This window comes from Penicillium hispanicum, assembly GCF_028827665.1.
Source record: "Penicillium hispanicum strain IBT 35686 chromosome Unknown utg000004l_segment0_segment0, whole genome shotgun sequence".
NCBI lineage: Eukaryota > Fungi > Ascomycota > Eurotiomycetes > Eurotiales > Aspergillaceae > Penicillium > Penicillium hispanicum.
In genome coordinates this window covers 2727400-2750475 of record NW_026623196.1, presented here as the reverse complement: position 1 = coordinate 2750475, position 23076 = coordinate 2727400, and the positions used below count along the sequence as shown (strand labels likewise).

Below are 23076 nucleotides of genomic sequence, written 5' to 3'. Positions count from 1 at the left end.
AATCCCAATCCGCCCGAATTCGACCTCCCGCGCAGCTCCTGTCCGCGGTTTTGTGGCGTGTCTTAGCACATGCGTCTGTCGCGACACGTCCATCGATCGACATCCTTTCTGAGTGACCTGAGTTGCGCGGTCGCGACAATGGCAGAGCATCGATTATCAATTACCCCAGACTATTTGCTGACTCTAATGAGAGTGTGCTTTAGATTTCGTTCAACGATGCTGCCGTAACCGGCCTGAAGCTATCCCTGTCGCGTTGAGTGCCGCTCCCTATCGATAACTTCGCGAGTGACACCGAGACATTCGCTTTTCATACCAAACCTCCTCATATTCAACCATGCCATCTCCAGAATTGGCGACTGGGTCGCTTCACCCAGAGCAGTCCCCCGCGGGTTCCCAATCCGGTGTGCCGAACGGCTCGGCTGCATCTGACACGATGGGTGACGGTGCAAGTTCCGTTGACACTACGGCAGACCAAACGACCAATGGCCCGGTGCCTGATGTAGTGGCAGAGGGCAAGCAGAATGCTAAGGCCCAATTGGCCGCATCAGCCCCCTCTGCGGACTCCAATAATGACACATCGAATGGCACACCACATTCGAATGGCACCAACGGCTCTGCACAAAGCAGGAAACGCTCGCGCGATGGGTCTGTGATTCCGTCGAGCGATGTCTCAGGGACGATGGCCGTTCGAACGCGTGAGACGCCCGTTGACAAGATTCTGCTGGAGCAATATGTCCACCGTGAATTTCAGTATGCGGCTGCAGCCGCATGGCAGAATCCAAGCCAGGAAATGCTACAGGAGAAGCGGACAGAACGCGATTTCTACTTGGCGTTACGCCGCGAAAACCAGGGAAACCCCGCTGCGTTGTATGGTATGGGCTATGAGGGGTTCGGCAACCCTCGTACGGACCTGCGAAATCAACACCCACAACTCTTGTACCCATCCCATCGACGCCGACCCGGCAATCGGAAAACACGAGAGCTGAAAATATCACGCCGTGATTTGAAGGTGCAGAATGAGCAAATTGAAGACCTTGTGCCCATCCGGCTTGATATCGACTGGGAGAAAATCAAGATTCGAGACACCTTCACCTGGAATCTCCACGATCGCGTTGTGTCACCAGACCTGTTTGCTGAAAAGCTAGTGGAAGATCTGGGTCTTCCGCTGGAGACATCCACTCCACTCTTGCGCCTGATCTCCTCAAGCATTCAAGAACAGCTAATTGACTACTATCCCCAAATATACATGCACGAGGAGCCTCTCGACCCCCATCTCCCATATTCAGCCTATCGAAATGATGAGATGCGCATTCTCATCAAGCTCAATATTACCATTGGCCAACACACCCTTATCGATCAGTTTGAGTGGGACATCAATGACCCTCAAAATTCACCCGAGGAGTTCGCCATGCGCATGACCGACGATCTTTCTCTCTCTGGCGAGTTTACCACTGCTATCGCCCACTCAATTCGCGAGCAAGCTCAACTGTTCACCAAGTCTTTATACATTGTCGCCCACCCATTCGATGGTCGCCCCATCGAAGACCCTGACCTTAGTGCATCCTTCCTACCAACCCCTGTCTCTTCTGCCTTCCGACCTTACCAAGCGGCCAAGGAGCACACGCCCTATCTGTACGAGTTGAATGAGGCTGATCTCGAGCGTACTGAGATCTCGATATCACGAGAACAACGCCGCCAGAAACGTTCAATCAACCGTCGTGGTGGCCCTGCTCTGCCAGACTTGAAGGATCGCCAACGCACCATAAGGACATTGATTGTCTCCTCTGTTATTCCCAACTCGGCAGCCTCCTTCGAAGAGAGCAATGTAACAAAGCGTTCTGGCTCCGGCCGTCGTCGTGGGATCAGTCACCGTGACGACGAGTCAGACGATTTTGACAGCGATGATTCTTCTGTCGGGTCTCCAGCTATCGGGCCTAATCTTGCACAAGGGACCGCGCGCACTCGAGGCATGAGAGGTGCTGCAACGGCCGCCCATGCAGCTCTGCGTGCTAGCTTAGGACAGTCCGCTACTCCAGAACCGGTACCCCACGAGCCTCGGGCATCTTCTCGACGCCAAAACTACCGAGAGGAAAGTATTGAGGAACCGGAAAAGTTGATTGTGAAGTTCGCGATTTCACGAGACAAACTCGTGGCCCTTAAGAATGGACAGCGCATTGTCTCCGCACAGCCCAGCTCTGCGCAGGCTTCACCCAACATCATGGCGCCTCCATCCGACAAGCTATCTCGGCTTCATGCAGCGACGCGACTCCAGCAGACTGGCGCGGTCGATGCACCGAACCCTCCCCAGCCCGGTGTTCCCGGTGTGAGTAGATATTGACCCTTCGGAAATTGGTCGCTGGCTGACCCATGTGCCCTTCCAGCCCCCACCACCTAGCTGGCTCGTGGCCGGTCTTCAACGGTTAAAACAATCTCACCCTAACGACTCGTTCGAAGGGGTGATGCGTTATTCCGCCGTGGACATGGAGACCTTGGCACCTGTTCCCAATACCAACAATCTCCAAGCAGGCCAGAAGATTAAATACCAGTATCTTCCTCGAATCCGCTGTCATGATTGCCCTGGAAAACTGTACACCCCCGGTCCAGGCATGACCGTCGACAACTTTGAGGTTCATCTTCGCAACCGACAGCACAAGGAACGTGTTGAAGAACGCATACAGAAGACTGGTGGTGTCCCTGTCAACCCTAATGTTGCCCACAGCGCCAGCGCTAGTCCAGCTCCTGGTGCGGCAATCTCAGCGAGCGCCAGCCCTGCCTTGGGTGCAGCCGCCACGCATAACATTTCGCCTTCCCCTGCCACCGGGCCTCAGCCCTAAGTCATAAATCTCCATCATGAAGTTATGACCATGGAGTCTTGTGTGAGACCTTCTGACTCTAGCCTCTTCTTTCAAAATGGCTTGTATTCTTTTTTCCTGTTATATCACTTGGTTCGCCCACTTCCTCTCACCTTGTTCGACCGCCACACTTTGGTCTTTCCTCATCCGCTCCAGTGGATTTCATGTTGTATAGGATCTGTTTTCAGTCTGCAGCGGCAGAGCGAATTGACTAGTGTTTATTGATCATGAAAGGCGCGTTGTGTCATCGCATCTGACTGTATTTCGATGTCTGGTAAACCATGACGGTTGGAGACGTAAACCTAACGTAGCGGGATATCAAGACATCAAGACCGTGACCAATTGGACAAGCTGCGTAGCACCCAAAACTCAGTGATGGAGAATTTGGTACCTAAACGCGCATTTGGGATTTACAGTGAGGAATTACCTCTGCAACACTTGAGGACAACTCTAAAAAATACCTGCATATTTCAGACAGTGCTCTATTCATGGATTCATATTAAAGAATTTGCTTGTAGTAACTATTCCCATTGAAGACTGTCCTGCTTTGTTGTAGCTATCTACGTTCACTAAAATACAGAGCCAGAATCCTCCTTGAGACAGTACAGATGAGATTCATGGTCTTGGGCAACGGGCCCAGCACTCCTTCGCGCTCCTGTTGAAGGGTGATTTGTCTCCGACGACCTGAGCAGCTTGGAGGAAGATCGACGCTGTGAGTCCGTCATGTATTGATAAAAGGGACCTTTCAGAAAATGATCAAAGCTCCATGACGTCGAGCGGATGGGCACCAGGGCAACTCGAGGGTCGGTCCATGTAAATGCCCCGGCGTCAACAATTCGCAGAGTGTGCACCTGTGCAGCGTCTTTCTGGCAGATCTCGACTTGAACATTGGCCAGACACATTAGGCCCCCTTCAAGCTCATATATTGCGTTCCGTTGTTTCTCATCCAGACTGAAGATCAGCATTCCCTCCACAGCTGCTTGAGGGTTGGAGGAGCGCGCGATAACAGGCGTACTGCATTCAGAAAATCGATGCAGCTGGTAACCAAATAGCGTTGCCGGAGTCATGGATTGATGGATCTGGGATCCTGGCTCTGCATCGATATAGTATTTGAGCACAGATGGAAGCATGAGAACCCCATAGACAAAGCGCGGGGAGCTGCCAGGCTGCTGGAGCAAGAGGGACAGATCGTCCTCCGAGAAGGTGTTGCTTAGGGCCAGTTTAAAATCTCTGGGATACCATGGCTTCAATTCCATAGCTACGGAGCATGATCACACAAAAAGTGAATGCCACCTCTTAAAATCGAAGCGAGCACGAGGAGAGGGAATTGGGAGGTTCTGACAAGGTGAATCTGTTAAAGCTGGCAGATCGATCGGTATAGGGCCGCAAAGTTGATCGTTGGAACGGTTGTTTCAACCAAAGCAAGTAGTATACGGCGGCAGGTCAAGTGCCATGACGCGAGAATTTATCAACGATCTCGTTCTTGTTGCCTGCTCATGTAGTTTCTACGAAGGCGATACCCAGCCAATACATGGACAGCACCGCAAGCAAAGGATGCGTCCCGATAAAAAGAAACTTATTGACAAGACATTGAAGGACCAACATGAAGCTCGGAGACCAATCTTTCAATGAAAGAAATAGGCATAGCTTCTTTTTCACAAACGACCAAGAGCATTTACGACTGGAGAACCATGGTCGAAGCAGAACGCCCCCAAGGACATGATGGCTTCTCGCACCCGTGGAAATAGGTGCCTGGAAGGCAACTCGCTCAGTGAAAATATTCAGCCAAAGAGCCCCTTTACCCAGTTTCTCCATCGGGGCGTGGATATTTCTAGAAGGGCCGCGCTGACACTCACCCGGGTACAGCAGAGCCACCCTGGTGCGTGCATCACAAATTGCGAGCGAGGGTGCCCCCATCCTCAGGCACCAAGGCATCAAGATCGACCAAATTCCATCGGCTTCGCTCGTGACAACGTTGGCTGACATAATAAGAGTGCTTAAGTCATCACATATCGTCACACGCCGGGTACCTGGGAGCTCTCTCAAACCTCCTGCCATCTCTCGTCGCCGTCAGATCCCCTCTCTGGTCTGCTGGTTATCCCTTCATCTCCATCACCGTTCCTTATTCCTCTCCATCAAACTTCGTTTCCTGGAGCTGCCCATCAGCTCGATAGTGGACATCTCGCCATTTCCGTCCCCTCCAAAGCTTGATTCCCATCGAACCCTCACTCCTCAGATCTTACAAGATGTCGTCTGAGCCGGATCACACCCATGACAAGAAGAGGGTTCATCTTCAGTACGTGAATTTTTGCGCCAAGTGTTAATAATTCATCGCTAACATGTACTAGGGATGCCTCGGGTGCTGAGAAGAAAGAGGTTAGACAGACCAACGCAACACACCGTACGCACCATGCTAACAAAATATGCCAGGAGCTTGACACCTCAACCGCTATCCTCAAGAAGAAGAAGAAGCCCAACTCATTGATGTATGGGACTCTATCGGGCCAAGTGGCAACCTCTGATCTGATGTCGGGATGGAAGCTGACAGCTCATCAACAGTGTGACGGATGCCGTGAATGATGACAACTCGGTAATCGCTCTTTCCAACAATACCATGGAGACTCTTCAGCTCTTCCGAGGTGATACGGTGCTGGTCAAGGGCAAGAAGCGCAAGGACACCGTGTTGATCGTCCTGGCCGATGATGATCTCGATGACGGGAGTGCCCGCCTCAACCGAGTTGTGCGCCACAACCTCCGCGTCAAGCACGGCGATATCATCACCGTGCACCCTTGCCCTGATATTAAATATGTACGTTGGATATTCCCTACCTTTGGCAGTCTTCGTGTGAGCGTTGACTAATTTCCACTTTCTACGCACAGGCCAAGCGCATCGCTGTCCTACCTATTGCTGATACCATCGAGGGCCTGACTGGCTCCATCTTCGATGTCTTCCTCGCTCCTTACTTCCGCGAGGCCTATCGGCCCGTCAGACAAGGTGATCTGTTCACAGTACGAGGTGGCATGAGACAGGTGGAATTTAAGGTAGTTGAGGTCGACCCTCCAGAGTACGGTATTGTCGCACAAGACACCATCATCCACTGTGAGGGCGAGCCGATCCAGCGTGAAGATGAGGAAGGGAACCTCAACGAGGTTGGCTACGACGATATCGGTGGTTGTCGGAAACAGATGGCTCAGATTCGTGAACTGGTCGAGCTGCCTCTTCGCCACCCTCAGCTCTTCAAGTCCATCGGTATCAAACCACCCCGTGGTATCCTTATGTACGGCCCCCCTGGTACTGGTAAGACCCTGATGGCTCGTGCCGTTGCCAACGAGACCGGCGCATTCTTCTTCCTCATCAATGGTCCCGAGATTATGTCCAAGATGGCTGGTGAATCCGAGTCCAACCTACGTAAGGCATTCGAGGAGGCTGAGAAGAACTCTCCTGCTATTATTTTCATTGATGAGATCGACTCGATCGCTCCTAAGCGTGAGAAGACGAACGGCGAGGTGGAGCGCCGTGTTGTGTCGCAGCTCCTGACCCTCATGGACGGTATGAAGGCCCGTTCCAATGTGGTGGTTATGGCTGCTACCAACCGTCCTAACTCCATCGACCCCGCTCTCCGTCGTTTCGGTCGTTTCGATCGTGAGGTCGACATTGGCATTCCAGACCCCACGGGCCGTCTGGAGATCATGCAGATCCACACCAAGAACATGAAGCTGGGTGAGGACGTTGATCTCGAGACGATTGCCGCCGAAACGCACGGTTATGTCGGTTCTGATCTAGCATCCCTGTGCTCTGAGGCTGCCATGCAGCAGATCCGTGAGAAGATGGATCTGATCGACCTTGATGAGGACACCATCGATGCTGAGGTCCTCGACTCTTTGGGTGTCACCATGGAGAACTTCCGATATGCCCTTGGTGTTTCTAACCCATCCGCTCTCCGCGAGGTTGCTGTGGTTGAGGTCCCCAACGTCCGTTGGGACGACATCGGTGGTCTGGAGGAGGTCAAGCGCGAACTTATCGAGAGCGTCCAGTATCCTGTGGACCACCCGGAGATGTTCCAGAAGTTCGGTCTCTCGCCTTCTCGTGGTGTTCTGTTCTACGGTCCTCCTGGTACTGGTAAGACCATGTTGGCCAAGGCTGTTGCCAACGAGTGCGCTGCAAACTTTATCTCGGTCAAGGGCCCTGAGCTGCTGAGCATGTGGTTCGGTGAATCTGAGAGCAACATCCGTGACATCTTCGACAAAGCCCGTGCTGCCGCTCCTTGTGTTGTCTTCCTCGACGAGCTGGACTCGATTGCCAAGTCCCGTGGTGGCTCTGTCGGTGATGCCGGTGGTGCCTCAGACCGTGTCGTCAACCAGCTTTTGACCGGTAAGTTATCCAGAAGTATTTGTTACTTAACCACATCCACTAATTTTGAATACAGAAATGGACGGCATGACGTCCAAGAAGAACGTGTTCGTGATTGGTGCTACCAACCGTCCAGAGCAGCTAGATGCTGCTCTGGTTCGTCCCGGCCGTCTCGACACCCTTGTCTACGTTCCTCTGCCCGACCAGGCTTCTCGTGAGGGTATCCTCAAGGCCCAGCTCCGCAAGACCCCTGTCGCCTCCGATGTCGACATGTCGTTCATTGCTAGCAAGACCCACGGCTTCTCCGGTGCCGATCTTGGCTTCGTGACCCAGCGTGCCGTCAAGCTTGCCATCAAGGAGGCTATCTCTGCGGACATTGAGCGCACAAAGCAGCGTGAGGCTGCTGGTGAGGATGTTACCATGGGTGACGAGGCAGACCTGGACGAGGAGGACCCCGTGCCGGAGCTGACGCGCGCCCACTTCGAGGAGGCTATGAAGTCAGCCCGCCGCTCAGTTAGCGACGTCGAAATCCGCCGCTACGAGGCTTTCGCCCAGAGCTTGAAGAACTCTGGAGGCAGCAGCTTCTTCCGCTTCCCCTCCGCCGGGGAGGTGCAGAACAATGACACCTTCGGCGAAGCCGGCAATGATGACAGCCTCTACGACTAAATGGGTACTTTTATTTCCGCTCTGAGTTGACGATTTCTGTTTTTTGGGCCGTTCAGTCTCGATCGGGGTTCCTGCGCTGAAGACCCAACATGGTTAGATTCGCTTCTCGACGTTAAGGAACTTGGTTTTAAGATCTGGGCGTAGTCCCCGTCTTCTTTCGACTAGTTCTTTTTTCTCTTTGCCCTCATACAATGTGCCATAATAGCAGATACAGTGGAGAAATTTCTACGTTGGATCATTCATCCCTCTTTTGTAGTTGTAGATCCAGCGCTAGGAAAGTATTCCGGGAGGAAAATGAGGTTGATCGCTCAGCTGCCGCTCTATTTCGGTGATGAAGGGATCCTCGATCCAAGAACACTGACTGCTCTGGCTTAGCCACCTACCAAAACGGATACCGAGTTCACCTTTTCTACTAATGAAGGCGATGGTTGTTGGATTGAGTACCATTAGATTTGTCTTCTAGTCTATCCTATTAGTCCATTATCAATGCAGATGACGTGGGTCGTCAAAATAACGCAGTGTCAAAAGAGTCAAAAAAAGCAACGCCAACGCCGGCCGTGCAGGAGATGATCAAGTTTTCAGGATGATGGCATGTACAAGGAACAGGGTGTCCGCTCGAGGGCATCCGGTCTTAAGACACAACCGTTCTAGAACTTCGGACTGAAGCGACTCATAGCGCGAATCTTAGCGCCATAGAAGAAGAATAAGATTGGAATGGGAATCATCGCAATGGTAATAAATCCCAGCACGCTCGAGGCCCAGTCGACGCCTAGATTGGTGTACATTTGGGTGGCGAAGAGCGGGAACGCACCACCCAGGGTGGAACGAATGAGCGTGTTGGCGGCGATGGCCGAGTTCGCGAACATCATGTACACGTCGATAATGTAGTTCAGACCCTGCATGAAGATCACCAGGATACCCATGCCGATGGGGACACCGGCGATGACCTGCGGCACCCACGAGATGGACGCCTTGGAGGTCCAGCCAAACCAGAAGAGGCCGATGGGCAGGAGGACGGAGGCGATCATCATGGGCACCAGGCGCTCCTCCGGGACGACACGGCCGTGCTTGGCGAGCTTGCGGGCGAAGCTGGTCTTGGTGGTGTAGATGATCAGGGCGACGCCCATCAGGACACCGATCATGATGCCGATGAAGGGAAGTGCGGCGACGCCCTCGTGTGTCCAGCCGCGCACTTCACCGAAGGAGATGGGGTAGGCCTCGAAGAACAGATACAGGATACCGTAGATCAGGGCGAGGTAGATGGTGATGCAGACCAAGATCGGCTCTGTGAAGAGCATCTGGAAGGGCCGCAGCAGGTACTTGTTTCCGATGTCCTTCAGCGTCGGCTTGTGCTCGTCGAGGAAGGAGTGGAGAGCCCAGTTGCGGGTCTCCTGGCGCAGGCGAGCAGCGCGGTTCTGAAGCAGCTTGGGGGCGTAGGTCTCGGGGACAATGATGAGGGCGAGTAGACCGAAGAATGCGGAGGCGATCAAGGTGATCCAGGCAGTCCAGCGCCAGCCAAGATGGGAATCGGTTATGAAACCACCGCTGCATATTGAGTTAGTGACTGGGCAAGCAGCAGATTGAAGGTTATGCACTGTCAGAACTTACATGATAGGACCGAGAGTTGGGCCAAGGAAAGTGGCCGAGCTGAACATGGCAATTGCGACGGCGCGGTCAACAGGGTCCCAGATATCCGCCATCGCACCGCCGACGACGGCCAGGGGAGAGCAGCCAAAGACTCCTATCAAGAACCGGCTGATCATGATGGTCTCGAGGTTTTGGGCGACAGCCACAGGTATCTGGAAGATAGCGAAGACGGCATAGCCGGAGAAGAGCGGCAGTCGACGACCGTACAGTTCACTTAATGGCGCCCAGCAGAGAGGGCCTAGAGCAAAGCCAAAGACCGTCAAACTGGTCCCGAGGATCATGACCTCGGTGGAAACGTTGAATTCCTTCGCGGTCACCTCTGTTGCGGTAGAGAAGACACTACTGGCAAAGGTGATCCACATGGTCATGGTGGACATTGTCACAGTGATGATCCACTTGCGCCGCCTGGAGAAATTTTGAGGGTTTTCAGGGTCATCAGGGCCATCCCATTCGACGAGATTAGGGTCCTTCTCGGCAGGTTTCTCTGGTGGCTGCTGGTTCTGTGCGGATTCGACGTCGGTCTCCTGTGTTGATGGCGGCGGTACTTCCTTCTTTTCTACATCGGGCATGCTGGCCGCCACAACGGGCTCGTTGAGATGTTCGCGTGGCTCCATACTGAGCCGAGGAGTCGTCGCTGTTGATTCAAATTGGTTGGTACTCATCACGAGTCCAGATAAATGCGTGTCAAGGGGATGTCGTCAATACGGCTTCGGATCAGATAACGAGTGGGTGTACTAGAGCGGAATTAAAGTGTGATGCCGACAGACAAAGCCCACGATAAATGTTGGGTGATGAAGTATATCAAAGTATGCAGGATCCAGGGGGGACCCTCGAGGTGGGCACGGGGTTTAATTTAAGCTGCCATGGCCCATTAGACCTTCTGGACTCTCTAGGCTCGGAGCTAACGAAACGGGAAAGATCGAGGTGCGAAAACCTCCCGGCGGTGGAGACTGCCATGTCATTTGCTGGATCCGCATTTCGGTCGCTCGCGATATCCACTTGTCCAAGCTATATTTCCGTAGATAAACCCGTGGCCCGCGTTCGGTGGTCTATAACTCCGAAACACGAGTAGTTCAGATGTGCTGATTTCCAACCATCTTGCCGGGCTTCCGTCATGGCAAGTGTCATAAGTAGTTGTGGGTGCGGACCGACGAATCATGGTAGAAAAATCTGAGCTTCTAACCGGTTCCTCGTTAGTCACAGGCAGGATGACCAGGGAGTAAGCAAGTGACGAGCGACACAAACCGTTAGCGCCACCCGATGGCGTGCAAGTCGGAGAAATTCAGAGCGAGAACGTGGTTCGGTCGTTCGGTGTCGCGCAGGTGCCGAACCCGAATGACCGAGGATTTGACGGGATTTTGGTCTTATTATTATCGATCAGGGTTCCCAGGGTGGATCTTGCTTTTTTGATTATCCAACAGAATCGGACTTGAATCCTGCGCACTCATATACCAAGGTAGGAACTGCACAGGATTCTCATTTGATGTCTGCTTGACGCCCCCTTTCGGCTTCCATACTGCATTGTGACCCAATCATCTACATGCATGTATGGACCGAGGATTCGGCCTGCGGACAACTCGGTACAAATGCTAGCTGCGTTTCATAAGTGTTCTGTATATGCCACCATAGTGAATTTCTCATGAATCCTCTCCGGTAGATCTCACGCTTCGGCCTACACAGAATCGACTGAGAACAACTGAAGATTAATAGGTGAATCTCTTACTCGATACCATCGATCTGTGCTGAAGCAGTCGCTATGGATCTATTTATTTCTTCCAGTAGAATGTCGTCGTTCTATCGGTATTCCGGTAACTAGGCCAGGAGTGCATGTTTGTAAATGATATGAGCTAATATTCACAGAACTGGTGATATGTATACCCATAGGCGTGACTGACAACCCTACTGGGTGCATTTGAGCTTCTCTTATTCCACGGTGGGGCTGTCCACTGACCATACTATGTCCTAAAAGAAATAAGGAACTGGATGGCATAATCTCTACTCCAAAGTCTTATTCGATCGTCTTTCAAGGAGCGCAATCATTCCAGCCAGGTGATGATGACTAGCAGAGTTCTGACAGCTGATATAACAGCATCAGCTGAAGCCGTATGCAGGATGCTCCACATAGAGTGACATAACATGATGAGAGTAGGCTTCTAGAAAAGTGAGTCTATTCAATCCAACGCAACTCATGTCTATAATGCTCAACGCTGGCGTGGTGTCAACAACCGCCGCGGTAGGGCAGACGCGGTCCCGTGCGACGCGTCGGGGCGGTCAACCTCCACCTCCACTTAAACCCTTTTTGCACCGCGTCGACCTCTCCCTCTCTTATCTTCCATGTGAGCGCCCTTCCCTCCATCATGCCTTCGCGCTCTCGCCCAGGCCCTGCCGATGAGGCCGAGGAAGAGACCGGTCTTCGCAGCCTGTCCTTCAACCAGCCCCTGTCGTGGCGCGTGGGGCGCTCCGCCATTCCCATTGCCGATCTCCTCGAACGCCTCCAGACCCTCGCCCAGGAACTGCGCAAGCTCGAACAAGAGGAAATTGATAAAGAATCTCTACGCAAGGTCTCCCAGGAGCTCGCCAGCGCCCACCTGCTCGCACACAAGGATAAAGGTGTCCGCGCCTGGGCTACGTGCTGCATCGTCGATGTCTTGCGACTTTGCGCGCCGGATGCGCCGTTTACCAGGAATCAGCTGAAGGTGCGCCTACCGGGAGGATGGGGTTCAATTGCACTAGTTGCATCAAAGGAGCTATTCTAACATCGTTTCCACCAGGATATCTTCATGTGTATCGTAACCTCCGTCATCCCCGCACTGGCCGATCCATCCAATGCCTACAATGCGCAACACATTTACGTCTTGGGCTCGCTCGCCGAGGTCAAGAGTGTGGTCTTGATGACAGATCTCGACCATCCCGACTCTCTGATTGTCCCTCTGTTCACCAGCTGCTTTGATATTGTGTCGGGCTCCTCAAAGGCTTCTACTGGCGAGGAGGTCGCAAAGGGTGTTGAATTTGATATGACTCGACTACTGGTGACGGTCATTGATGAAACGCCGGTCCTTGCTCCGGAGGTGGTGGATACAATCGTGGCTCAGTTTCTGCGAGTTGATCCTCGGGCGCTGGACAACTCCAAGAAGGCCAAACGCGCTGATGCTCCAGTCGATGCCAAGCAAGACACTCTCTTGTTAAAAGATTACCCACCCGCTTATAACATGGCCAAAGCAATTTGCCAGGCCTGTCCTGAGCGAATGACAAGCCACATCAGCCAGTATTTCAACAATGTCATCATTGATGCGTCCGCTCCGTCCGGCCAAACAAACGGACACAAGCACGGTGTCCGTAAGCCGAACCTCGACGACCCGGACGAAGAGGGCGAGGATATTAAGGAGTTGAGTAAAGCGCATCGTCTGATTCGAGAGCTCTGGCGTGCTTGCCCAGAAGTTTTGCAGAATGTCATCCCGCAGGTCGAAGCCGAATTGTCTGCAGAATCCATCGCCTTACGTCTGCTGGCCACTCAGACCATCGGAGATCTCGCTGCAGGAATTGGTGTCGCTGGGCCTCCACCATCACCACCTATGGATCCTACGGCCTGGCCACCTGTCACGTTGGAAGCATACGCGCAGAACATCACCCAACCTAGTGTTCTTCTCACTCCCATTTCTCCCAAGCCCTTCTCTCAAGTACACGGCTCCGCATATGATGCTTTCCTGAGTCGCCGACTCGACAAAACACCCTCAGTGCGTGCAGCTTGGGCCACGGTCGTCGGGCGCATTCTTTTGACTTCCGCTGGAGGCTCTGGATTGAGTGAGAGTGAAGAGCACGGACTCGTGCAAAGTCTCGCGTCCATGCTCCGAGATGCTGACGAAAAAGTCCGTGTCGCGGCGGTGGATGCCGTTGGCCAGTTTGGACTGACTCATGTGGTCCACAAACTGGGACTGAAGGGCGGCTGCTCATCACCAGATTCGGTGCTTGCAATTCTTGCCGAACGAGTAAAGGACCGCAAGCCCCAAGTGCGTGAACATGCGATGAAAATTTTAGCTCGGATCTGGGCCGTGGCTGCTGGCGACATTGAGCAGAATACTCAGCCCGTCGTATCCCTCCTGCAAGATGCACCCTCGAAGATTTTCGATGCCTTTTACACCAACGACCAGGAAATCCATGTCCTGATCGATCGTGTGTTGTTTGAGACACTTCTACCACTTAGCTACCCTCCGGTCAAAACGAAGTTGAACCGAGGAGGCTCAAATCAGTCTCAAAAACAGAAGGAAACACAGGCTTCCGAACCCGATCAAGAGACTGATGTTGACAAGATCCGTGTTCGCCGTATTCTCACATTGCTTCGAGGCTTGGACGAAAAGGCACGTCGAGTTTTCTTCGTCATGCTGGCTCGTCAGTTGTCCATGAGGTCGGCTGTGACGCTTTATCTTGAGGCCTGCGAGAAGTACAACGTAAGTTAAACACTGGGAAGACTCCTTTTCTTACACAAGTCTTGACAAGATAAATTCGCAGGGTGGTGTTGTCGACAAGGATGAAGAGCAAGCCAAGACGCAACTTTCGAGAATCGTCGATTCACTGTCCAAGACATTCCCAGATCCCTCACGGGCATCAGCTGATCTCTGGAAATTTGCCAAGGTTCATGATCGGCGCAGCTACCAGCTCATTCGCTTTGCTATGGCTGCCGTTAGTGATTATCGCACTGTGATCAAGGCCATCAGAGAACTGCAGCGGCGAGCCCAAAGTGCCAACAACTCACCACTTCTTGAAACCCTGACTCCACTTCTGTACCGCTGTGGATCTTTGATTTTCAACCGCAGTCACATCCCTGCGATCATGAGCCTCTCTCGAACTGATGAGAATGGATTGGCCAATGCCGCCCAGGAAATGTTGAAGCAAATTTCATCTCAGAACCCAGAAGTTCTAGAAGCACAGGTGCAGGAGATGTGTAAGGATCTTGAGTCTCAAGCTCCGAAAGCTAACGCTCCTGGTGATGCCAGCACCGAGGAGATCCTCAAGGCTTGCGCTGGTTTTGCTAAAAAGCTTCCAGCCAAGCTTCCCAAGGAACGCAAGTTTCTGCAAGCTCTCACGGACTATGCCCTGTACAGCTCCTCGCCGATTTCTGCAAAGCATGCTGTCTCAATCCTCATGGCTACGACTGACCGCAAGGAAATGTATGCGAAGGATCTTGTACAGAAATGTGTCAAGAAGTGGACGTACGGATCCGAGCACTTCCTCACTCGCCTTGCCGCCTTGTCACAATTGAACTTCCTAGCACCCCGTGAAGCGGACGAGGAAAGCGACGCCATCATCTCCATTGCCATCAATCAGATCCTATTAACCAACCGCTCTCCTGAGAAAGACGCAGGATACACTTGGTCTGAGACCAGCGACGAAGAAACCCAAGCAAAGGAGTGGGCTCTCAAGATCATTGTCAATCGCTTGCGGGCGAAGGACGGCTCAGATGATGACGATGACTTCCGCGCACATGCCACGCCCGTCTATGACACCTTGAACAAACTTGTGGCCGGTGAAGGTGAACTTTCCAAGAAGAAAGACACCCCGGCAAAGCAAAAGTCGCGGTTACGCCTCCTGGCTGCCAATTCCCTGGTCAAATTGTGTGCCTCTAGCGTTCTCTGTGATCATCTACTGAACCCGGAAAATTTCAACGCAATCGCTTTGATGGTCCAGGATCCGCTTCTGCCGGTGCGAAGCGGATTTGTCAATCATTTGAAGAAGAAGCTTGTCCAAAGGTCGCACCTGGGACACCGCTGGTACATTGTTCCTTGTTTACTTGCCTTCGAGCCCAGCACCGGCCTCAAGGAGAGCACCCTCACCTGGTTGCGATCTCGCGCTGCATTCTTTGCCCAGCAAGCGCAAGCCAGTGGCAAGCGGACCGAGCAAACCATGGTGATGGAATTGATCTTCTCGCGTCTTTTGTCCCTGCTTGCGTACCACCCAGACTATCCTTCTGAAGATCTAGACGAGACGACCAAACTAGGTGACCTGAGTGACTTTTCAAGATACATTCTTTTCTATCTTTCTGCAGTGGCGAATGAGCACAACATGTCCCTGATCTTTCACGTCGCTCAGCGCGTCAAACAGTTCCGCGATGGCATCACCAAGTCCGATGAGATCTCTACTCGTCTCCACACCCTGTCCGATCTAGCCCAGGCCACTATCAGGCGATTTGCTGATATTTACTCTCAACAACACAAGTTCGGTGGCGGGGCCGGAGGAACCAATATTTTGCAGACCTATCCAGGCAAAATGGGCGTCCCTAGCTCCCTCTTTGCATCGATGACTAGCCACCGTGAAGCCCAGGACGTTGCCGATAAGAACTTCCTACCTGACGAGATGGATGATCTGTTGGATCGTGTCGTGCGGAATGCAATGAAATCCAAGAATGCTTCCCAAAGCGCCCAAGGCGGCTCTGTCAAGAAGAGAAAGCCGGAGTCCCTTGACACCAACGGGAACACTTCTGCTAAGAAGCCTCGCAGGGAGAAGGAAAAGTCCGTTCGTCCACCCCGAAAGTCTTCTTCATCGATTGGCACGCCTGGAAAGGCTCCTCGACGCAAACGTAAGGGTGAAGATGAATGGTCGTCTGATGGTGGTAAAGCCGAAGACGTGCCCACTTCAGCCCGCCGTCGGAGCAGTCGAGGCACGAGGAAGAGCCAAGTCAGCTACGCAGACAAGGACAGCGATGAAGAAGACATGGAGATGGAAGAGTGGGACCAGGACCAAGACCAAGACCAGGATGAAGAAGACAACGATGCCGCGCAAGACAATGATGATCAAGATAAAGAAATGCAGGAGGATCATGAGAGCGCCGACGACCAAGATGAGAACAAGGAGAAACGTGCTCTAGCTAGCAAGAAGGAAAACACGACTCCAGCCCTTCCCAAGCGAGGCGCAAGAGCCTCTGAGCCCAAGAGCAGCCGTGCGAAGCCAGTGACAACCACTCTGCCGACACGTCGATCCTCTCGACGCGGATAAAAGAATATTACAGTATATCAGCAAGCGAAGCCCCAGAGCCGCTTCTTCTTCTTTCTCATCCCTGTCATGCTTGTTCTCATTGCCACCGTTGTTCGATGCAGCATGTCGTTCCGATCTATCTGCCACCGTTCCGCACCGCCCTTATTATTATCCATATCTCCCGTCCTGTTTTGAAGATTCCTTGCAGTCGATGATCATTCGAAATGTATACCCAATCTGCTTTGATGTTTCCATCAGCCTGCTGAATCCACTCTATTTCTGCTCCCATGATATGTTACCCTTTTACTTTCAGGTTTTCTAGCTCACGTTTCTAGTACCCAGTCAAATATCATCGGCCTGTATGTATCTAGTCTAGTCCTGGCCTGCCGTTTTCTACCGGCTCATCCGCGCTCATTCGGATTGCGTCACTTAGTATTGATATGGAATGTCTCTTCAAAAAGGCTCCTCGTATTGGTAGAATAATAAATCCTAGACTAATTCCTTCTCCCGATTTCTATTCCGGCGTGAGATCTCGGACATGGCTGCGTACATCCGTAAACTATAAATACAGAGTCGACCGGTGAACCTCCAAGAAAAGAGAAGACCACGCTTTTTTCGCTCGAGTAATGTTCCAATATAGCCAGAAGGAGATATGCAAAGAACTGCTTAGTTCGGACGCACGTCGGTCGATGTGCGCGACTGCGAGAGGTACAGACGTCTGGATCACCTTCACTCTCTGATGCGTCACATCCTTCTCCATTGCTTTAGCTCGGCGCGTATCCATCGATGAAACCGCCGACCTGGTTCGTCCGAGGGGATAGAGGAAGCGGCGCGTCTGCTTCATCAGCTTTGTCGTTGTTATGCTTCTCTGCTTAGATAGGATGTTCTCGGGTCTAACGGTGCGAGAGTGCTTGCTCTCATTCGTATTCGCTGAGCTTGCCTCTTTGACTGATCGCGGTGTAAGATTGGAAATCTTGCCTCATAATCCCCCTAGAGACTGGCCCCTTTCTTTGGATCACCGGGCGGGCTCTTTGGCAATGACCCAAATCTTTGTCTGTGGATATGAGATGACCAGTGAGCAAGGCCGAGGGCTGATAACAAAGAGGCATGGATGCGAATGTCACCCCGAGAGGGTGAGCATTAATAGAGGCGCACATAGTCAGCTCGAGCGCATGCTATATCAGAATTTCCTTCCGGGTCTTTCGGTCGAGCATTGCTTCGAAGAGATCCATTTCTTGGTGAATGGATAGAAAGGAGAAACATACTGGCGGAGTCCAGAAGACCGGAGCAGCCCATCTCTCATTTCGCGCCGGTCTGCTTGCTGCTGCTGGGCCACACCCAGAGTAGCTGAAGACAACCTTTGGTGTGCAGTTCAATTAGGATGGATTGTATACAGCCGCATGTTGAGGTCTCAGGCCATAGCTGGACGTTGATCAGCGGTCGGTGATATATGGGTTGACAGAAATGTCAGTTTCCAGGCAGGGAGCGCAAAGGCGGGAGGTGATGAAAAAAAGCTCCAAATTGTCCGTTGAGCATGACCCGGAGAATGAAGAACTTGGAAGGCGAAGGTATGTAGAATATCTGAATCTCTTCTTTAGAGGCTAAGTCATAATCATGATGATAATGATAATTATATTTAGTGGAAAGAAGAGAATGCCTCCAGAGCTGGCCGGAGGGGATTTTTGAGAGTTGCAAACGAACGTCGGCTACCAAGATAAAGAAGTGCAACTCTGCCTGGGGCACGAATTAGGCAGGAAGCCATGACGAGAAGTTGCGTGTGTAATTGGAATTATCTCTGGCGTGTAATACATTTCTGAGTACAAGGCGGGCCAATATGTTATTATCGATGTGTGAGCTTGATAGCAGGGAATCTATAGATCTGCATCATCCTCCAACGACAGAGGATATGGACCACATGAGGTCTCTACAAACGTAGTCCAGAAAACCTTATCCTTCAACTCTATTGCCTTACACAGATTTTCCACGTCCCGCTGCTGAACCGGAGCTTGGAGGTTTTCCATGAGACTCCACGTCCACTGATCATCGCCGAATTTCATCCACTGGGAAGGGGGGAGACTGGGCGAATTCCACGTTTCAAGAACAATGTCTGACGCTGCCAGAGCATCCTTGAGCAATCGCAGATAGCGGTCTTTGTCTTCTAAGCGCTCATGGTCCAACTCACCCAGGGATATCGGCATATTTCGATCTGGATCTGGATCTGGACCGGGGTGAGGGTACAGGGGCGGCAAAGAACTGACATGTCCGCTCCAGCAGATCCTAAAAAAGGAGTATTTCTCTTCTTCGGATGTGGAAAAGAGGAGATCGTAGAGCGTTTTCATACGGAGACCTCCATCCTCGGGATCGAGTGGAATATACCAACGCTTTGCCAATACGATACCGAGTTCAGTTCCGTCGAGTTCCGTCCACCCCAGAGAGTACACGGGGGGCTGCTGCACCAGCATTCGACGCCAGCTTGCATCTGGTCGTAGATAGGTCGACTTGCGCTCCAGGAACTGCTGCATATCCTTGGCCCCGTGGGCAGTGCGCACTGAACTGCGGTCATCGGCGGGGAACCAGTATGGGAAGTGGGTCTCCAGTAGAGGATTTCTGCGACGACTGGTATGAGATGATCGAGTGGGCTGGAAGAAGAGTGCTTGCTGGATGGCCACGGACTGTCGAATGCAGTTCCACCACCCTCGGCAAACTCGCTGGGCCAGTAAGAGGGTCTGCTCGTCCAGTAGTAGAAGGGTAGTTTCGAGAAGTTCTGGTGGAAGTGTCTCAAGCCCCATCTCGGATGTGTCAAGGGGCATCTGGTTGAATTGATGGCTTCACAGGAGGGATGGCACGCGGCACCGAAAATGATCGGAGTAGATTGCCATAACCGTGCCCATTCCGACTATTCCTAGTCGGGCGCACCCATCCGCTCACCGCGTATGGGTGCACCACAGCGGAAACGCCAACCACACCGGAAACGCCAATTTTTCAATCTTTCCATCATCCTACACCTACCAGCATGCCTAAACCGGTCAAAATTGACGAAAATCGAGTCCAAGAGGCCTGCGCAGCTGCCCAAGGCCAAAAAAGGCCTAATTTTTCTGCCTTGTCGCGACAGTTTAACGTTTCTCGCCGGGTCATACAGGCCTGTTTAGCTGGCCAGCTACCAAAAACCAGCCAAAAACCAACCAACAGAGCTCTAGATAACGCGCAAGAAAAAGCGATAATTCAGTGGATTCGACAGCTGAATAAACAGTGTATACCACCTACACTCGCTATAGTTAAGTCCTATGTAAATCAAATTCTTCAACGGAACACACCTAACGCGTCTATATCTCCGCCACGCGTATCAAAAATATAGGCACTTCGCTTTACCTAATAGCTTTTACTAGATTTTTCCTATATTAAATAGAAACCAATTAACAAAAAACGACTTAAATCAGAGCAGTTAAGCTATTTAACCTACTAATTTAACTTATTATAGGTTCAAATCAACAAGATTCCACCAAAAAAACATCTATAACTTTAATAAGACTAGCTTCCAGCTTAGCTAGGGAAAAACTCAAAAAGTTATTATAACCAATAAAAACTATACACTTTAAGGTTATATAAGTGCTAAAAAAGCTAAATCTTTTACAGTTATTAAGTGTATAGCTACAGATAGCTTTATACTCCCACTGTTTATCCTTTTTAAAGCTATTTATTATCTTAAAAGATAGTATCAATCTTCTAATCTTCTAAAGGATTATACTATTATTCTAACCCTAAAAGGTTATATCTCTGATTAAATCGCTTTTAATTAGCTTCAATATTTCCATCAAAAAACAGCTAATCAAGTTCAACCTAGTAAAAAATAACTATTAATCTTTAATAGTTATAATTCACACTTAACCTTTAAGTTTATCAACTTCTATAAATAAGTTAATATTATACTATTCTGTTTTATTCCACACACTATATATAAAATCTAGCCACTTAATTAGCATTTATTTTAAGCTTATAAACATTATTTCCAGTCAAAAAACAATGAAAATACTCACTTAAACTAAAGCTCTAGTGATAAAGCTGATTTTTTATATAATATTCCTAGAATTCAGCAAAAAACCTTTACTTAACACACTATTTAATATACTTTTTAAGATATAAAGATTTATCTATTTAATCCTAATATTATTTTAAAGCCAATTAAATATATATTAAGTCCTATTCTAGATTTACAGATTTTTAGTAAAACGCTATTACTACATTTAAGCTTAACTAACTCTCCACTAAAAACAATTCACAGTTTACAACGCAGTATAAATAAAATTAATACTTATCTACAAAATTATAATCTATCTTAGCCAATTACACCTAGTTTTAAGGCTAGGATTAATTAATTATATAAAGTCTTAAAAGAACAGATAGAAATAGTATATACTTTCTAAGCTAAATTACTGTAGAATCAATAGGCCAATTCTGGCCAAAAAAACAGCTCTCAACGCAGAATTAAAGGTATAACTGGCCTATTAACAGTTAAAGATGCTATATATTGAATTTCCGACCAGAGCTAGGAAGAGAGTAAACAGACTAAACAAGCAGCACACAGGATAGCTGCTAAAATAGCTCCTCCTACTATTCCTGGCACTTCAGTGATTAATTTTACTAGCTAGGATGATAGCCAGGAAGCTATTGAACAGGATGATGTTCGTTTATATTTTGATGCAACTGGGGATTACTGTTAATTAATCGATTTCTTGAAAAATTGGCGTTTCCGGTGTGGTTAGCGTTTCCGCTGTGGTGCACCAACACGCGAATGCGTGTGGGGCACCCGAATAGGAATAGTCGATATGGGCACGGTTACCACCCACACTAGCGCCCTCCCGGACTAGCCTGTTGCATGCCAACAACCAAACTCCCATCGTCAGAATAGGGTTATGGATCTGAATTGCCCAAGGATTCACAAGTGGCTTGCTACGCCGCAGTACATCTGTGGAGAGTTGCTCGGATTAGCAATTGATGGATTCCTGCTTATTTCGCATTATCGGGATCTGTTTGGTGATTATATGTATACGTGTATCGACTATAAAAGGCAATTGAAAAGAAAACCTGAATGGCCCCCTTTCGCTATCCTACGATCTTACAGAGTGATTAGTTGTCAAAAATTGGGGTCAAAGGCAATTCATTCGCTCGATCGCTTTCGAGAGCGTGGGTATGGTTTATTCAGACAAAAATGTAACTCCAGACATGCATCAGAAGAGAAGAGAACCTCATGGATTGGCCGTGGCCGCCCAGAGGTCGTGCAGGCTCCATGCACCAGCCATAAAACTGATCAGTCCCGTCAGGCTTTCCGGGATTCCGATTCCTTTCTCCACACACCAGTGGAGGCACAGCGGTGCCCAGATGGTATTATTGACAAGACTCTTGCGCCATGAGCGGATCTCAAGACGGAGGGTTTCTGCTTCTTCTGCTTGGATTTTGGTTTCGACATTGTCGGCGGTGACTCGCTGGTCCGCCAGACGTCGTTTGCGCAGAACGTGTTGACGCCAGAGAACGAAAAACTGGAAGAAGATGTGACCAAACCAGCCACGCGTACTCCAGATGTCCCATTTGGTGAGGCCGCCATACTTGTCCACGAACTTTCTGGAGACGATGCCCTTCGATGCGAGATAGGAGATGTTTTCAAGGAGTTGATAGAAGACATTAGAGACAACCTGGAGGACGGTCAGGATGTGGAGGATGGGATCGGCGGGGGGTGAATGGAGGGTATCGGAGCCCCAAATCCAGAGCGGCAAAAGGCCAAATAGGCGGAGGTTGTAGCGAGTCTCGGAGGCGAGCGAGGTCAATGCTTTGAATCTTGAGGCCGCCACGGACGGAATTGCGCTGGCAGGCGCAGGCCGGCCTTTTCGACGTGCCAGAAGACCCAGTCGTGATTGAAAGGCGATCCAGGGCGCGGCAGCACATGCATGCTGGAGTATCGATGCGACATAGTTGACAGTCGCCAGCACCCGTTCTTGCCCGGCCGGCGTGGACAGCAGTCTACCGAGTCCGTCAGCGGCGATTCCTGTCGGGAAGCTCTTCCAGCAGATTGGACTGCTGCCGTACCTCTGGAAGGAATCAACACTCACAAGTCCAAGCGTCGGATGGTCACATCCGTTGCGGTCAACGCGTTCAGCAGCTGCTGCCCGGCCGATTTCCCCGCGGCCGGGCTCTTCCCCACATGCCCAGCATTCGGCGCAGCTTTCAAGTCGGGCGGGTGCTCCGGGTCTACCATTTCTGTGCACTCGGAGAAGGAAGGAGGTGAAAAGGAGAGGAGGAAAGAGAGTGAAGAGAGAGAAAGCACGGCTCTCTTCAAGGCGAGACGAGACGAGACGAAACGAGAATCACAGAAAGCACGCGCGGAAGGAACCGAGGTTCGGCAAGCGGATTTACCCGACTCGGACTCGTGATCGATTGTCGCTCTCCATCTCCATTCTTGCTCGGTTGACATCCGTTCGTGCAATGGAACCCCTCTGCACACCCGCCGACTTCCTAGCGTCTGTAATCTCATAAACCACAGACCAACTTCCACACATCCCCGCCATCGCCAGGCACGTCCCCCGCACCCTCACCCCCTTGCCC

At 51.0% G+C, this 23076-nt stretch overlaps 7 protein-coding genes across 7 annotated transcripts; 3 read left to right on the top strand and 4 right to left on the bottom strand.

Annotated features, from left to right (window-relative positions):
* Positions 1-334: 334 nt before the first annotated feature.
* On the top strand, positions 335-2834 carry N7459_004809 (SWI/SNF chromatin-remodeling complex subunit SNF5; the record flags this gene model as incomplete). Its single annotated transcript, XM_056943993.1, has 2 exons — positions 335-2323; positions 2382-2834. 2 exons carry the CDS (start codon positions 335-337, stop codon positions 2832-2834), a joined length of 2442 nt encoding a protein of 813 aa, XP_056800876.1.
* A 587-nt stretch (positions 2835-3421) lies between these two features.
* Positions 3422-4108, bottom strand: N7459_004808 (gamma-glutamylcyclotransferase family protein; the record flags this gene model as incomplete). Its single annotated transcript, XM_056943992.1, has 1 exon — positions 3422-4108. One exon carries the CDS (start codon positions 4106-4108, stop codon positions 3422-3424), a length of 687 nt encoding a protein of 228 aa, XP_056800875.1.
* A 990-nt stretch (positions 4109-5098) lies between these two features.
* On the top strand, positions 5099-7869 carry cdc48 (AAA family ATPase CDC48; the record flags this gene model as incomplete). The annotated part of the gene is made up of 5 exons (XM_056943991.1): positions 5099-5148; positions 5201-5338; positions 5412-5661; positions 5733-7224; positions 7280-7869. The coding sequence occupies 5 exons, from the start codon at positions 5099-5101 to the stop codon at positions 7867-7869; spliced, it is 2520 nt and encodes an 839-aa protein (XP_056800874.1).
* Positions 7870-8516: 647 nt separating this feature from the next.
* Positions 8517-10130, bottom strand: N7459_004806 (MFS transporter; the record flags this gene model as incomplete). The annotated part of the gene is made up of 2 exons (XM_056943990.1): positions 8517-9414; positions 9478-10130. 2 exons carry the CDS (start codon positions 10128-10130, stop codon positions 8517-8519), a joined length of 1551 nt encoding a protein of 516 aa, XP_056800873.1.
* A 1743-nt stretch (positions 10131-11873) lies between these two features.
* Positions 11874-16503, top strand: N7459_004805 (sister chromatid cohesion factor PDS5; the record flags this gene model as incomplete). Its single annotated transcript, XM_056943989.1, has 3 exons — positions 11874-12212; positions 12288-13961; positions 14011-16503. The coding sequence occupies 3 exons, from the start codon at positions 11874-11876 to the stop codon at positions 16501-16503; spliced, it is 4506 nt and encodes a 1501-aa protein (XP_056800872.1).
* Positions 16504-18353: 1850 nt separating this feature from the next.
* Positions 18354-19271, bottom strand: N7459_004804 (uncharacterized protein; the record flags this gene model as incomplete). The annotated part of the gene is made up of 1 exon (XM_056943988.1): positions 18354-19271. One exon carries the CDS (start codon positions 19269-19271, stop codon positions 18354-18356), a length of 918 nt encoding a protein of 305 aa, XP_056800871.1.
* A 2454-nt stretch (positions 19272-21725) lies between these two features.
* Positions 21726-22729, bottom strand: N7459_004803 (uncharacterized protein; the record flags this gene model as incomplete). Its single annotated transcript, XM_056943987.1, has 2 exons — positions 21726-22494; positions 22584-22729. 2 exons carry the CDS (start codon positions 22727-22729, stop codon positions 21726-21728), a joined length of 915 nt encoding a protein of 304 aa, XP_056800870.1.
* Positions 22730-23076: the final 347 nt, after the last annotated feature.